Source organism: Alternaria conjuncta (genome assembly GCF_024043145.1).
Source record: "Alternaria conjuncta strain BMP 0040 chromosome Unknown scaffold_3, whole genome shotgun sequence".
Lineage (NCBI taxonomy): Eukaryota > Fungi > Ascomycota > Dothideomycetes > Pleosporales > Pleosporaceae > Alternaria > Alternaria conjuncta.
The window spans coordinates 1,381,390-1,397,794 of NW_026250092.1; the positions used below are offsets into that span (position 1 = coordinate 1,381,390).

The following is a 16,405-nucleotide window of genomic DNA, read 5'->3' on the forward strand; positions in this document are numbered from 1 at the left end:
GGCCACAACCTGAGGCGCCTGCCAGACAACCGTCACCGGGTAAGCGATGTGTCGCCTGGTAACGTCTCAAGGCTAAATGCTGTGCGTGGTTTGTCCAAGCAGCCGCCGACGATGCCTGTGCCACAGCGCACGCTTGATAAGGCAATCTCAGTGGGATTGTATCACTGTGATGTATGCAGGTGCCGCCATGTCTGTCGTGAAGCGATGTCAGATCCGATTCAGAAGTCCGATTCAGAAGCAGCTCCCATCGCCGCATGTGTGCGCGCGCGCATCTCCTTCTCCTATGAATAAATAAGATTTCAAGGGGACAGTCAGTGCGGAACGTTGCGGGTGAGCCGGCTGAAGGGAGGGAGGGACACCGTTGTCCCATACACCACATGTTATCAATCAAACGCTATTGCTATTGCGCGTTCGCCGGGAGGTGCGCAACGCTCAGCCTCTCCATTTGCATTGTTGCCATGATTTGAGAGGATTATCCCCGGGGTAAAGTTTATTCATGTTGATCGCGGGACTACACGAGAATCACAACGATCTTGTGTACCTCCGGTGCAACAGGCCCTGATTTTGCAGGTTTGGCGGCGTTATCGAGCCGCCATCCGGCCTCGCGGTTGGTGGTTGGCAGCGGCGATCGCTTCCCACTATGCAAGCCCGGCAATCCCCCGGCAACAATTCAGTTTAGAATCCCACAATTCGTACCCATGAGCGACATCGATATTTCGCCGACTCGGAACGCTGTCCTTCCAATGTAAGTCGCGAGACGTGCAGGATAACTGGAGAACCGAGCGCCGTCTCTGTGACGTTAGCGTTTGACACAAATTGATAAGAAAGCCGCCTTCCCAGCCCGACCGCCGAAGGATTTTGGCCCATTGGTTTTTGTACCGCCGAAGCACCGCAACAAGATTTTACTCGTGGGATATGCTTGTGGGGCTGTCTCCTATGCGTTGGCACTCGAACTAAGCCACCAACCGGTCAGCACGCACGCCCTCCCACACATTATTGTCCCGCTCGTTTCCTCCCTCTCTTCTCAACTCAACACCACACACCTACCTACACACGACATCAGCAATCGCCTCTGCAAACCAGCACATTCGAGCGATTTTTCTGGCATAATTTGCTAGCAACGACCATCAAAGACGACACTCTCAAACAAGAGCCCTTGCTCAGGATGACAATTCGGAGCCCAGACGGAGCCCTATCCAGGTACTTACTGCCCAACGGTTTCCCCCCACCTCATGTTCTGCTTTACGCGTTTCTTACCTTTGACTACGACATCCTGTGTTGCTAGACTCATGTATTTCTTTCCTACTGTTTGTTTTTGTTTGCCGCCATTACAGCCCGCATGGATGCCCAAAGGATGCCACAGGATACCTTCCACTGGATGTGCCTCCCTGGTACAGGATCTCCACTTGGCCACTTTTCTTCAGTAACCCAATGCCGGATGCTTCCCAGGACAGCCTTGGATTCGAGAGACGTAGCGCACTGCCCTTGCAGTGTTTGTAGACACGACAACCACGAGGCCTCGCTGCCCCGACTTCAAAGCTATCATGCAGAGCTCTTGAATCGGCGGTCAACAGTCACGAGTGGATCCTCGCGCTAGTCACATGCACTACGACGCACTATCTGGAAGATGACCAACAACAACGGTATGCAACCCTGCACCGCTCCCAGGACAACGTAGGCAACTCTCAGCAATGTCGTTCATTTATGTTATGTTCGACTGCGCTCAGCGACACACGACTGGTAGTATCAATGTACGCAATCCACACCTATGGAGCCACAAGGATGAAGCCATTATGGACCTGCCTTCAGCACCTCAAGCCACATGGACTTCTTATGGACCCTGCCACGGTTTTCCACTGGACGCTAACGAGGACCACCATGGTCATGGACTGATTTGGAAACATTTGGAGATACGAAGTACGTACTGTAGGCTGAAGCTTCAGCCTATCCACATCGACCTATTGATCCGAAACTAACTTGATTGTTATTGAAGGAGCCTAAGATGTTATGGATGATTTGCTCCGCTTTCATCTTTCCTGGCCTCATTGGACGTGACTGGATCTGACTGGATTATATACTGGATCACCAACTTCTCGCCAAAGGACTTGTGGATGTTTCAGCTCACCCACAATGCCGTCCCTACCTCTCCAGGAACCAGGTCGCTACCTCGCGGGCCATCCCAATCTCACTGGCTTCCTAAGGTGCGTGCTAACCACTGATGCCTATGCGCTGTTCTGACTGACTCCTCTATAGGCATCCTCGGATATACTAACATGGCGTTTTCCTTTGTACATCTTCACGAACATGTTAGGTTTGCGCGTTTGGATACTAACTTTGGTGTCCAGCGACTCTTTCTTCGACTCACCACCGGAGAGTGCTTTCTACATCTCAAACATCACTGAGTGGAGGAAGGAAATCCCAGCCCCGGTCGTTTCCGCACCGGACTTTCCTTTTTCTTCAGACTTCCAGGACATGCACACAGCAGAATTCTTTGAAATCAAGGATACTGCTTCGGAGTGCAGCATGGACAGCGCATACCAGAGCCAGAGCGGCGCCAGCCGGCGCGGAGCCCAGAAGCCGGAGCTACACCACCAGGATAGCCGGATCAGCAGCCAGTTTGTTGGCAGCGACATCTACTCGCCGACAATGAGCTCGGAGAACTACAGCACATTCCCGGAGACCCTGGACATGAGCCACATGCAACCAGCCACATCCGGAACATGGAATGCCACAGAGGGACCCCTCACATATGCTAATTACTCTACAGCTCAGGACTACACACACTACTCGCCAGCGAACATGCCTCGCTTCGCACCGTCCACCATCGCCGACTCACCACAGTGGGCTACATCTGAGACCAACTTCCAGAACAACCCCTTCACCTTCACATCATGGCCGACAAACGACACCATGTTCAACTCGCCTCAGCGCAACTGGCACAGCGCCTCATACGATGCCTCAGAGCGTCCCGCCACTCTACGCAACTCTTCATCATACTCTCTTCAAGAAGAGTCACGGCGAGCTTCAGCTCAAGATGCTGGCTTCGGCGCTTTCGTCGGCACCCCGACCAGCACCGCCAGTGCTCACTTCCCTCAGACAGTCAACGTTCTCGAGGACACCAAGCCCGCATCTGTCGCCCACTCAGTGGAAGACAACGAGGACAGCCTCTCCCAGTCTGAGGCAGCTGAGACCAAGCTCGAAGAAGAGCGCACCAAGGTCGCCCGCAGCCACCCTCTCTACCAGCAGACACCAGACAAGGATGGAAAGTACCACTGCCCTGAGGAGGGCAAGGCCGGATGCACCCACAAGCCCACCGCTTTGAAGTGCAACTACGAGTATGTATCATTCTTACACAACCCAACATGCACTGACACCTACAACAGCAAGTACGTTGACTCTCACCTCAAGCCTTTCCGCTGCAACAAGAAGACCTGCGTCGGTGTGCAGTTCTCCTCTACTGCATGCCTCCTCCGTCACGAACGTGAGGCGCACGGTATGCACGGTCACGGCGCGAGGCCGCACCTTTGCCACTTCCGCGACTGTGAGCGCGCTGTGCCAGGTCACGGCTTCCCTCGTCGCTACAACCTCTTCGACCACATGAAGAGAGTGCACCAATACGATGGGCCCACTACTGAGCCATCCCCACCTGTCCAAGGACAGGCTCCTCGCAAGTCGGCGTCTCGCAAGCGCAAGGCGTCGGCTGAGGAGACCGGTGAGAAGCGCGTCAAAGTTGTCAAGCTCACTGCCGAGCAACAACGCCAGCAGCGACGAGAGGCTCTCACCAAGGAGTTCTTGAGCAAGAAGCAGCACATCATTGATGTTCTGACCAATCTCAGTGCCCCCAACGAGCTCGGCGACGATATCCAGTTGACGAAGGAGGTCGTTGGCCTCCACGACATCTGCACTCAGTACCGAGATGTCTTCGGCGGCTGAATGAAGCACACGTCTGGTAGACTCCGTCTGCAGAGACAACCGCCAGCAGGTTTGTCATCACGAAGCCGGACCCTTACCCTTGTTTTTTCAATGCATACACATCGCGTTTGATTTTCTGCGTTCTCCGAAAGCCGGATGGATTCCCGCATGCCTCGCGGATGAAGGACCATGACTTCCCACAAGTCTCGGAAGGATGCCACTTGCCCTGGATGGCCACAAATCTCCGGAGAAAACCCAGGATACAGAGCCAAGGACATGTCCCAGCCGTGGACTCGGATGCCAAAGGATAGCTAGTCAGCTCTTGGAGCGACAGCAACCCCGCTGAGGGGGAGAAGGACTGAGGTCTACTCATTGCACTATGCATGGCATGAGTTGGTTGATGTATCAGATTGATCTAATGTTAACGGAGGAGTGTAATTAATACAGTTGTATTTCTTTGGCTAGTTGTCAGTATTCGGAAGGATGACCATGGAGAAGAGGTCGGTCTTGTATAGCCATCATTACCCGCCGCGCGGACGTTGGTGGCTGGAGGAGAGATTGTTCTTGCTTTTGTACGTAGTTTTGCTATTTATATTGTTGTTGTTTTATCAAAATCACTCTTCATGTGCATGTGTGTGTGTGTGACCTTTGGTGTCGTTGATGGCAATAGAGTGTGCCTGAGCTGCTACGTCGTGGGCGCCCTCACCAACTCCGGCATACTTCGGCAGCCCCTCATGCTTCCAAATACCTTCTCTTTATCTAAAGAAGCCGATCGCGTGAAGTCCCAAATGTAGCAAGCAATCACCGAAGTCGTCAACGGCGCCCCACCGCCAGGTGCATTTTCGTCCGTAGTACGCAGTGGGTGGGACAAGCCGAGGTTGTGTGTGACCTGTCAGGCCCGATGGCCAGAGCCAAAGATCGGGTCTCCATCAGGGTCTTATTGCGTAAGCCCAAACCGCCAGTCAAACAGTCGTGCCTGGCTAGACCGAATCTTCGAGTAAGCAAAACACGGTCAACGGAGTTCCGCGTTTGCGTAGGATTATTAGGATTAGGATTACGATCACATGCCATGATTCGATTGGGAGGGGCGACAAGCCGCACAGCCCCGCGTATCGCGACGAACTTCAGACCTGTTTTGCGACACGACTTAAAGCTCCGAAGCCTTACCACCACTTTTGCACCTTGCGCTTATACTACTTCTACACGCTCCTATATACCTGTTTTCGAGAAGAAGACTGTCTACGTAAAGAAAGAAGTACCAGGACGAGCAGCACACTACACAACCATGGCCTCCGCAACGAGCTTCTTCGACTTCAAGCCCAAGGACAGTACGTCACACCTCTCTTTCCTCTCCCTCTCGCCCATCTCTCTTCGCAACAGCAACTAACAACCCCACGCAGAAAAGGGCACCCCCTATGACCTCTCCAAGCTCAACGGCAAAGTCGTCCTCGTTGTAAACACAGCCTCAAAATGCGGCTTCACCCCCCAATTCGAGGGCCTCGAGAAGCTCTACAAAGACGTCAAGGCCAAACACCCCAACGACTTTGAAATCATCGGCTTCCCGTGCAATCAGTTCGGTGGCCAGGACCCAGGCTCCAACGACGAGATTCAGGAGTTTTGCCAGTTGAACTACGGTGTTAGCTTCCCCGTGTTGGGGAAAATTGATGTAAGCAACGAACGAACGAACGAAACCACGGCTTATGCGATACAATGAACACATGCTAATTACTTTTCTTTTGTTGCGCATAGGTCAACGGCTCCTCTGCAGACCCCGCCTTCGAATGGCTCAAGAACGAGAAGCCGGGCCTTATGGGCCTCAAGCGTGTCAAGTGGAACTTTGAGAAGTTCCTTGTTGGCAAGGATGGAAAGGTTAAGGGCAGGTGGGCGAGCACGAAGAAGCCTGAGGATCTTAAGGCGGATATCGAGAAGGAGTTGGCTGGTAAATAAACGGGTGTGGGCGTGATGCACGGCAGGCATAACGAGAGGGAGGCTGAGGGATATATGATGGAGTATTGATACCACTTGCATTGAATGGAATTGATCGCACTACGAATGGAGCGGCTATGCGTGATTTGGGCCGGGCGGATACCACGGTGATGTGTGTCAACATCCTGCCCAATGGTCAGGGCTTGAGTATACACCGAGTGTACTTCTTGCGTGCTCGTCGCATCACTGAAAAGACCAATCGAGCGCCAGCACCATACAAAGAGGACATTCTGAAAGCCATGTTATCGACATGTACGAGCACCGCGCTGCAGCCGCTGACCGCACTCTACTTTTCCAAAACACTCGCTTGCAAGCGCATGGGCGACACTTTCTGTTCTCCAGACGTCGCTAGCGGGTCTCGGCTGTAGGTATAAAACATCGTCAATCGACCTCCTCACTCACTTCCCCATATCTTTCCACCAAAAATCTTTTTCACCAAAAAAACGTGAACAAGGAGACATGTGGGCTCCTTCCTCTGTTTGCTTGATCACTGCACCGAACAACACTGTTCGAAATGCCATGTCTGCGTCTCTGGCAAAGTAGCCGTTACCAAAAGAACTGGGGACATGATGCTTATGTGTTACCTCAATTCCAGCTACATATCTACGTTCGAAGATTCTCAAAAACAGAATTCTCGAATTTCATTAGCTGAGAGCCAGCGGACGGACCTTTTTGACAGAAAATCATGATATTATTATACATGCGAGATCCAAAAGCACAGAGATTAAGTCTATGTTCGCGCTGTCCTTCCTCCTTTCCGATGCACTCATCTGCGCAAACTCGACGACTGGTTGTCTATGTTGGGTTGTAGCCTAGGGAGCTAGATAATATATGAATAGTGTCTTCTATACCTTTATTTCTTATTCTATGTTTCAGTATTAATAGCACTGTGTACTTCTGCAATGGCCACGGATTCCGTTTCAGAGAGTGAGACCTCGCGGAAGCGATGGAACCTTGGAATAATCGAGGAAGCCACCGAGGCCGCCCATTCGTACCATGCCGCAATCCTTCGCTTCGCGACTGTCTGGACTTTCTGCAGGCGCTCATCACGCTATTTTTTTTCCCGTTGCAAATATTTCAGCAATCCCCGCGAAATTGGCCTCGCTACCTACCTACCCGCCTCACGACACATTTGTCAACATCACCATGTTCAGCCAACCCAGGATCACCAAGTTCGTCGCCAGCCTGCGCAAAGTGCCCGAGGGTGAAAGCATAGAGCAGTTAAAGCTTCACGATTACCTCCAGCCTTGGGGATTTACCATCTATCGGACGTATTATGGACCCGGAGCTAATGAGCAATGGGACAAGCTGCTACAGAACATCACCACTGGTGTCAAGCATCGACTCATAGCGCATGGAGGATCAAATGAAGACCCTGCCATGATTACCAAAGCGGAGGAACTCTTCAAACTGGATGCTCGTTCAGATCCCGCGGTCCTGGACGGCTTGACACTCGAAGAAGTACGGCAGCTTTACTACGATGGAACGGGAGGCCAGCCATTGAACAAAGACAATGGTCCATGGCGCGTCTTTATCCTAGTCGATGCAGACGTGTTGGCGAGCCCTGACCTTGGCATGATCAAATGCGTAGCGGCGGATTACGACGCGGCTGCTGCTGTGCCAAAGAATACGGCATTCGGCCCCCAGCGTTACTTTGGTTGGTTAACCATGTCTTCCGGACACGTGTTGAATTTGTGGTTTGAGTTGGAAATGTATTTCTTCGAGGAAATCGGCAATGCTACAGCTGGTGGCCCTGGCGCCTGGTGGGACCCAGACAAATGGTGATGGGCCAGGTCCACCGCATAGCGAACTGTAGCCGAATTACTTTGCAAACGGATGGTCATATAGCTTATTGTTTGTATTGGATCGTGATCCGAGGTGCTAGATGGTGTATAAATGATGTCTTCTACACCTTTATTCCTTCTTCTACAACCCCGACACCTTCTCAAAAGTTTATTATCAAAAAGTGCACCTCGAACAGTTTATGGGAGTGAGCACCCTCCGTTCGCGCGAGAGAACACTAAAACATGATACCAATCATATGCATGATCAGACTGGCGACTCTCTGTCTTATCCAAATCAGAACACATTCCTATCTATGACTTCGGTTGTCTTAATAAGTCGCAGCCCCACTCTTCCATGAGTGTTTCCTCGGTCCTACACTTAGCAAGAGCATGCTTTCTACTGAGCTCAAAAATCCGCGTTCTGAATAGCAATGGTGTTACGAAACAATGTAAACCAAAGTTCATGGGAGCAAGATCTTCGGTACTTCGCTACCCTCCTGTACCAGAAAGAAATCGCAGACGTGTTCATGTGTCTTTGTCTGCGTCCCGCTCACTCTAAAAGATGTGCGACTTCCCGCAGACCTTCTTCTCTTCTATTCCACTGCACTTCTGTTATCGTATTACCAAAAAAAAACACCTGAGAGATGTGATGGAGTTGTCGTTGCGTTGGTCTCTCCAAAACGCACTTTGGACTTCCGCATGCAACGAGAAAGAAGCCTCGTCCATTCCTTCCAAGATGCCAATGTCAAAATCGCCGAGACTTCCAAAACAGTACCATGAAAGATTATATCATGGGCATTCTCTGAGTACAAAGCAGGATGCGGAGTCCTCATGAAGCGGGTACACTGGTAGCCAAAGCGCATACCTTCAATATCATGTGTCCACCGAGGACCACCACGACTGCGCGAAAACCAGTCGCCCAAATCAACTCCAGCCTCTATATTTACCTTCACGTCTTACCCAGTTTCTGTGATGTACCGTCATTGTTCTTGGGAGGAAAACTGAAAATCAGAGGCTCATAATGTATGTGTGGTGGGCTGGTGTACTGTTACGATTACTGGGCTGGGGGCGCGGTGGTAACTATGCAGACGCCCGCGATCGACACCTTTCGAAAAATTACCCGATTAGGAAAGTGCCACCCACCAAAATCAAGAGAGGTACGGTAGATGAAAGCTGTTCTGGAGTACATGAGACGTGATATACGGGAGCCGACCGTGTTGAAAACTAGGAAAGATAGTCCTGATGTGTTTTTCTCTGCAGTCTGGCACTATAAAAGCATCTATACCAGTTATCTATTCCCTTCCAACCTACAACTATCGCCGATATTTCCAAAAACGAAAACGACGGCAATGATGTGGCGACTGCGGTCCTTCGCAGCACTTCATTTCTACAAAAGACACCCCCTACATTCCATGTCTGCCCTGGCGTCCGAGATGGACCGAAACATCAGCAAGAAACCCAGCGATGTGTCTCTGGGACTACGACAAATACGGATCCACCGCCGTGATGTCCTCCTCGCCTAAATGAGCGTATATATACCTGCTTCCCTCCTCCTGTCCTCTTGCTTATCAACTAAACATACCTTGTGTTCCTCGATTCTAAAAAGATGGTAAAGAGCTCTCTATGTTGCCAATGCCTTTCTAAGACACCCAACGAAACGAACATGCCTGAGATCAGCTACTTATGAAGATTGCTGGGCGAACGGGTCCTCAATTCTCATTGAGACGCCAGAATCAAGCCAGACACCTGCTAAAGGGATACTCCAGTCTGAGTATTGTCTCCTTCTTGGATTGCAGGCTCTATCAAAAGCCGCATTATTCCGTTGCATGCTTCGTGTGTAGTGACTTCCCCAAACAGGGCATCATAGCTTCAAAAGTGCTTCTTCTTTTCCCATGTCTCCTGCGTTCTTTCTCTTGGTCAGAGCACCAGAACTGCTACTGAAAGATAGCCTGGACGAAGTCATGGCCTGTCCGGGTTGTCTCCTCCAGTTGACGCCTTTCCGCTCTTTTTGAAATGTGTCAAAAAACCCACTCACACCATTTGATGTGATCGGTTTTGAGGTGCATCGCCATATGAATGTCCACGTCAGGACATTCCCTCTTCTTCCACACACACACTGTCCCCCCTCACATTTTACCAAAACTACCGCACAACCAGTTGATGTGCTCCTCGCTCCTCTCCCTCGTTGTACCAAAACGCTGAGCTCTTCGAAAAATAGTATGAGGACTCATTGCCCTATGTTCATCCCGATACTATATCTTTCCCAAGATCGCTGAACCAGTCGGTCATGAGTAGCAGTGACTGCGCTCGCGCAATAAGCTTAGCGCCAATCCAAGTCTGTATAAAGATCGGGAATCTTTCTCTCTGCATCGCTATTACCCACTCGAGAACATTCCAAACAAAAACGAAATACAAGAAATGCCATGTGTGCTGGAGTTCGGGTTAAACTTTACCTCCAACCGAAAGAACGAAAAGTCGCCAACGACGAATACTATGGGTGCTGTCGAGCGGGTTGTGATTCAACGGGACGAGAATTGGCGATGATGATCACCATCATCACCGTTGACGAAAGCATTCAGATGGACGGGTCATGGAATTAAGCAGAGCCAGACATGCGGCGGGTTTGTATGGATACAAAGTAAACAGGAGGTATGACGAGAATTGACAGAGGGCAATGCAGGATCAACAGGAATGTGACTGATCTAACAAACAGCGTGCCACATCATACCATCATAGGCAAGTCGCACTTCGACCATACGTATAGCTTCTCTTCACCAAGATCTTGCAAGCACAGCCTCGAGTTATCAAGATCTTGCCAACACATCCTCGAGTCATCAACATCTGGCGTCGTCATAGAAAGGTCGACAGCTAATATATATCCTGCTCTTTGGTACTTTTTCTTCTCCTCAACACACATACCAACTTCGCAAAGTAGCATCACTCACATCACCTTACAAACTACGATCCAAGTCAATTAACAATGGCGAAGAAATCGAAAAAAGCACCAAGCCGGCAGCACATATTGGACGGCGCCTTCGCAGCCAGCCCTCATGCTACTTCAGAAGGTCCATGGACACACCATTATGAGGACACAGATGGGCGCACGTCCACGGCACAGTACTGGCTGCCAGGCCAAGATCCCCCAACGGGCGATATGCCACGCCACCCCAAAAAAGGATACAAGGCAGGCCGTGAGCGGGCTGAGAAGGCCGGCTGGGACCAACGTGGTATGAGAGAAGGATTCCCCATGGGGCATTTCCAGGGGTTTCATGATGCATATGATGAGGTGGAAATGGGAGGGCAAGCTTATGCGAGGGGGTTTCAACGGGGAATGCCCGTTGGAGGAATGTTTGGGTATGATAATGGGTACGAGGACTATGCTCCTGGTGGGTATTTTGATGACTATGATGGAGGATTCGATGGGTATGGCGGATATGGCGGGTATGATGAAGGTTACGGTGGATATGGGGGAGGCTTTGACGGTGGGTACGGAGGATACGATGGCGGACATGGTGGATACGATGGGTATGGCGGGTACGATGATGGATACGGTGGGTACGGTGGTGGGTACGATGACGGATACGGAGGAGGATATGGCGGAGGATACGGTGGTTATGGCGGAGGATTTGGAGGCTATGGGTTTTACTAGGCATCTCGAAAAGCTCTAGCGCCCGAAGGCGATGGGTGCTTTATGTCGAAATTCGAATGACTCCTCCAGTTTGATACGACGTTATTGTCTGACAGTAGTCTCTCCAACTTGCTGTTTCTCCCCCACGTAGGGTTGCTTTGCTGAAATAGTTTCCGATCAAGAATGCTACCACCCAACGGTCATATCTGCAAAAAAGAACTTTCTGTACGTGAGCTGCTAACCTGACTGAATTAGTCAAGATGTAAGAATATTCGACTGCTGGTGTTTGCAGCGCATTCGGCCGAATGATAGGCTTTGCAAAGTCGCAACCTCGTGTACTTGCTCACGCTATGCAACCGGATCTCTTAATGCATCAACGCATGACTTGGTTCCATCGTCAAAACAACAATAAGCCATGAGATACCGGTGCACATATTCCAACCGGGCAATATCGATATCTTGAGGGCGTGCATCTCCCATTTCGATTATCGATTGCCGCTTCGTGGCCCTACCGCGTCAACGGTGGCAATCTCCCGAACCAGGTGTATAGAGCGTGCCGTGCCGTGCCACCACATAAAATGCGGTATTCGAAGCCGTGATGCCGATCATGGCAACAAGCACGGTGGTAGTGTGGCAGGTGCGACATGCCAATAACTCGGGGCCTCGCGTTCAGCCTCGTTATCGTGCTAGTGCTCGGCTATACAGCAAGAATAGACATCGAGGTGCTTTTTGTCAAGATTGAGAGATGCGGAGACCGTGAGGCGCTGCTTGGCCGAGCTACAGCATCTGGCGAAGTGTTGATCAAAGATAGGAGGGGCACGAGCGAGGGACTGGCACGCAAGCATAAGCTTCGTAACTGGCGATCAGAGATAAGAGAACGCATGTAAAGGTAGTGTCAGGGTCTTGCGCAAGCGTTGGTGTTGCGTGCGGTTACAATGCGAGAAGACCGCAGTGTCAGGAGGAAGAGCAGCCAAAGAAAGCATTAGCGTTACCGCTTCAAGCCTAGACATCATCTGCACGCGGGAAGGGTCCACAGATCATCGTAGCTCCTTGTTCACGACATCAACTCGTGCGCCACGCTGTAATCGCACACCCAGCTCAAGTATTGAGTGATGGAGAACAGTATAGCGCTCTTCTAGTGTCAAGATCTAATGATGCCGACGACACTGACTGCACTCTCGTGGCGTACCGCCGCAGAACCCCCTTGACTTTCTTTTTCTTCGCTTTTCTCAACTCAATTCAACGTGCAATCTTCGATGGCCCAACTCTCCTTAACTTCCTTTCCCAAGATGGTGGATCCTGGCACGATTAGAGGAGTCACTACATACTGATCCGCATGCTTGGGAGTCAGCCACAACAGTCCCTGCGCCTGTCCTTCGTTTTGCGAGATACGCAGGATCTATCACATGGCCCATGCCTCATCAAACGATCGGTTCTGTTCTCATACGTCAACAACAATGTTTGATCGCTCTCTCCTTAAAGCTTTCGAGATGCCTCGTCATCCGCGGAAGCAGGCTGGTCGAGTTTCCTTCCCAAGATGCATTCTCCCTTTGTCACTCGTTCATTTCTTTTCGTCGGCTGTTTGATACACAGCATACGTGCCACTCCTTTAGCCAACGTAACTTTACCTTCACATATTCCAATTCCTAGCCCGACCGATGTACCACCATATGACACGATACCCTCCAACAATAAGACCGAAAGATGGGACAGCCCAGAATACACATGGATCTTCCAGTATCCCCTACCAATACCTGCTGTGAAGGAGGCCAAATTGTGAGTACTCATCATGTTGAAAGTGGCCGAACGCTGACAGTGGGTAGCACCTACACCAATGAGACTACCGGTGCCGTTATTGACTACTACGAGGTGGAAGTCAAGGCAGCCACCCAACAAATATACCCCAATCTACCAGCCACTACTCTATACACATATGATGGGTCGTCACCGGGACCGACATTCATGATGCGAAAAGGGCGAGGTAGGTCTCGGCATTGTTCTATGTATGAAGTCAAAGCTGATTCAATTATCAGAGGCAGTAGTGCGATATACAAACACCAGTCCAACAAACTCATCAGTCCATGTTCACGGCCAGTACAACCGTGCTCCGTTCGATGGCTGGGCCGCAGACTACGCATTCCCCGGTCAATACAAAGACTACTACTATCCGAACGCACAGAACGCTCGAACGATCTGGTACCATGTCAGTCTCCATTGATCTCCTTCTATCTTGTAAACCACATGTTGACTTTTAACAGGACCATACTGAGCGCCAGACCGGCGAAAATGTATACAGGGGCCTCTCTGGCTTTTACATCATAACGGACGAAGACGAAAAAGCCCTCGGATTGCCAACCGGTGACCACGATATCCCGTTATCCTTGAGCGCGAAGACATACAATCCTGATGGCTCGCTACTTTTCGATACGAACAACAACACTGGACTGTGGGGTGATGTGATTCATGTGTATGTGTACATTACTCTGGATAGTTAATTCTTGAGCTGACCCAGAAACAGAAATGGTCAACCATGGCCGTACATGAATGTTGAGCCACGCAAATATCGCTTCCGCATCCTTGACGGTACTATCAGCCGTTGTAAGTCACCCCACAAATCCCCCAGTTGCAATCTTACTAACGGTATCTAGCCTTTGTCCTATACTTGCAAGACGATACGACTGAAGAGACCGTGGACTTCACCATGATCGGTTCGGATGGAGGACTTTTCTCCCACCCCGTGAACACATCGAGCTTTGCTATCTCCGAAGGTGAACGCTACGAGATCGTCGTCGACTTCGCCGACTTCCAAGGCAAGAACATCACAATGCTCAACGAGCGCGGAATGGTAGGAAACCTCGACTTCGCCGCAACTGATCGCGTCATGCGCTTCGTAGTCGGCGACACCGTGACAGACTGCACCAACAACGACCCCATACCATCCGAGCTTCGCTACATCCCTCCACCTCCGGAGACGAACATCACCAAGAGCTTCAAATTCTCGCGAATCGACGGCGAGTGGCTCGTCAACGGTGTAGGCTGGGAAGACATCGAGAACCGCATCTTGACAAGACCTGTCCTGGGCGCGGACGAGATCTGGGAGTTGAGACACGGAGGTGGAAATGCCTCGCACCCTGTTCACATCCACCTGGTCGACTTCCAGGTGCTGTCTCGTACGGGGAATCGTAACGAGGTGATGCCATATGAAGCAGCGGGTACGAAGGACGTTGTGTGGATCGCTCCTGGTGAAGTCGTCAGGGTCGTGGCTCGCTACGCACCGTGGGCAGGTGTTTACATGTTTCATTGTCACAACCTCGTCCACGAAGACCACGAGTAAGTTTTCTCGGATACTGTAGTCACGAAGTTTCATACTAACAACATGCAGCATGATGGTGGCATTCAATGTCACGAACCTTGAGAAATGGGGCTACGACAACTCCACCATGTTCATCGACCCCATGGAGCCCAAGTTCCGACCGAAGAACGTGGACGACGCAGATTACACAGAAGAGGCTATACGAGACAAGCTGGACTGGTTCTACAGTCTCAACGCCTACGAAGAGCGCTCTGAGTGAGGGGAGGTGGTTACATATCGCCAAGCCTTCCTTGTTGTCCATTCTTCTCCTTCCGTATATACCAATACCATCTATTTCTCTCATCTTCCGTGGCACTGAGACCTCTACAGTGGAGTGGTGTTTGAAACTAAACATCTGACGCGTGACAAAACAATCCACCGATGCACACGTGTATGGGAGGTGGTCTTTGTTTTCGTTGAGTCCTCTACACGCCGGCTCGCCAATCGGATTCGAGTAGCGCAAGAAACCTACCATTCAGCCAAACCTTCACCAACATCTTGGCCTTGACTAGTGATTCACGCAGTACCATCTTCACGTACGACAATAATTTCCCAGCCCAACGTACCACATCACATGGAACTCTGTACAAGAGCGTACACGTTGACTGCCGAGCGGACCATCGGCCATTTGCATTAGCGACCGCTTATCTGCAACCCTCAACTGCAGGGTCCAGCATACCTATCAGCGCAGGTCGAACAGCCTGCCGCAAGGCTTCATTACGGACCGACGAGAACCAAAACGCCTCAGCCAGCGGGGAGACGGTAAAATCTGCTCACTTGCCAGAAGGGGAAAATGAGACAGACGGGATCTTCAGTGTCAGATTGGCTGTCAATCAGGATCACTGGTCTCACGTTTGACCAGCTACCCCCCCCCAACCTCTACATGCTTCAGCCTTGAAAGAACGCACAAGGTAATTCCTCGTTGTTTGACGTCCAGCATTGCCCGCAAGGCCACCCCAGATCGTCAGCGGCCGGCTGTTGTCAAACGAGTCGCGGGGTCCAGGGCCATGAGTCAAGGCGCGAACTCAGACTGTCAGTGTCGTGTCGGGCTCATCTCGAGAGTTTAGAGTATAGCCGTATGTTTGTCTCAGGATTGTTTGCAACACTATTCCGCCGGTCGTCCCTCATCCACCCGTTGGAGAAACGATAAGATTGCGCGAAAGTGGGATGAGGATGGTTCCTCCGTCGTGTGCCCCTCGCAATGAGGGGGGTCCACATGTGGCCCATGTTGCAACGTCGCCTCGTCGATCGATTCGAAACATGTCCGAGCTGCTGTGCTGTGCTCTACATACGGTACACCACGGCCGTTGGAAGATGTGTTATCCGTGCCGAGGACATGGTCCACCTATGCATGTCACATGCCGTCGTATCAGTATCTCGTAGTGGAGCCAGACACGAAATCGCGATGAGGGACCTAACCGTGTCTTTGCAACTTCCTCTTACAGTTGCGGAACACGTTCCGCCATTGACAGTCACGCAATCGACTCTCTCACAATCCTTCCAGCCCACAACGCCCACGATTAACTTCCCACAGTCTCACTCTACAGCTCTCTCTCATCGCGATACCATCGGCAAGGCTGTTCTCGGCCGTTTCTCGTTGGTGACGTGGGCTGATATCATGGAGGCCGTCGTAATGCAAGTGGTCGCTGGTCGCACTAACCGGCGACTACGAGCCACCTCGGCCCGACTCAGGCGGTTCGCAATACAAGCTTCGCGGTGTTGAGCGCCGTGTGGAAAGTGCCG

General features: G+C 51.2%; 4 protein-coding genes across 4 annotated transcripts; all 4 read left to right on the forward strand.

Moving 5' to 3' along the window:
• Positions 1-2,130: 2,130 nt before the first annotated feature.
• J4E85_002448 (uncharacterized protein) lies at positions 2,131-3,933 on the forward strand (the record flags this gene model as incomplete). Its single annotated transcript, XM_051466726.1, has 3 exons — positions 2,131-2,201; positions 2,346-3,335; positions 3,384-3,933. The coding sequence occupies 3 exons, from the start codon at positions 2,131-2,133 to the stop codon at positions 3,931-3,933; spliced, it is 1,611 nt and encodes a 536-aa protein (XP_051329581.1).
• Positions 3,934-5,197: 1,264 nt separating this feature from the next.
• Positions 5,198-5,859, forward strand: GPX1 (glutathione peroxidase gpx1; the record flags this gene model as incomplete). Its single annotated transcript, XM_051466727.1, has 3 exons — positions 5,198-5,240; positions 5,313-5,578; positions 5,662-5,859. The coding sequence occupies 3 exons, from the start codon at positions 5,198-5,200 to the stop codon at positions 5,857-5,859; spliced, it is 507 nt and encodes a 168-aa protein (XP_051329582.1).
• A 1,185-nt stretch (positions 5,860-7,044) lies between these two features.
• J4E85_002450 (uncharacterized protein) lies at positions 7,045-7,683 on the forward strand (the record flags this gene model as incomplete). The annotated part of the gene is made up of 1 exon (XM_051466728.1): positions 7,045-7,683. The coding sequence occupies one exon, from the start codon at positions 7,045-7,047 to the stop codon at positions 7,681-7,683; it is 639 nt and encodes a 212-aa protein (XP_051329583.1).
• Positions 7,684-13,275: 5,592 nt separating this feature from the next.
• On the forward strand, positions 13,276-14,882 carry J4E85_002451 (uncharacterized protein; the record flags this gene model as incomplete). The annotated part of the gene is made up of 6 exons (XM_051466729.1): positions 13,276-13,291; positions 13,344-13,513; positions 13,569-13,777; positions 13,829-13,908; positions 13,959-14,640; positions 14,693-14,882. 6 exons carry the CDS (start codon positions 13,276-13,278, stop codon positions 14,880-14,882), a joined length of 1,347 nt encoding a protein of 448 aa, XP_051329584.1.
• Positions 14,883-16,405: the final 1,523 nt, after the last annotated feature.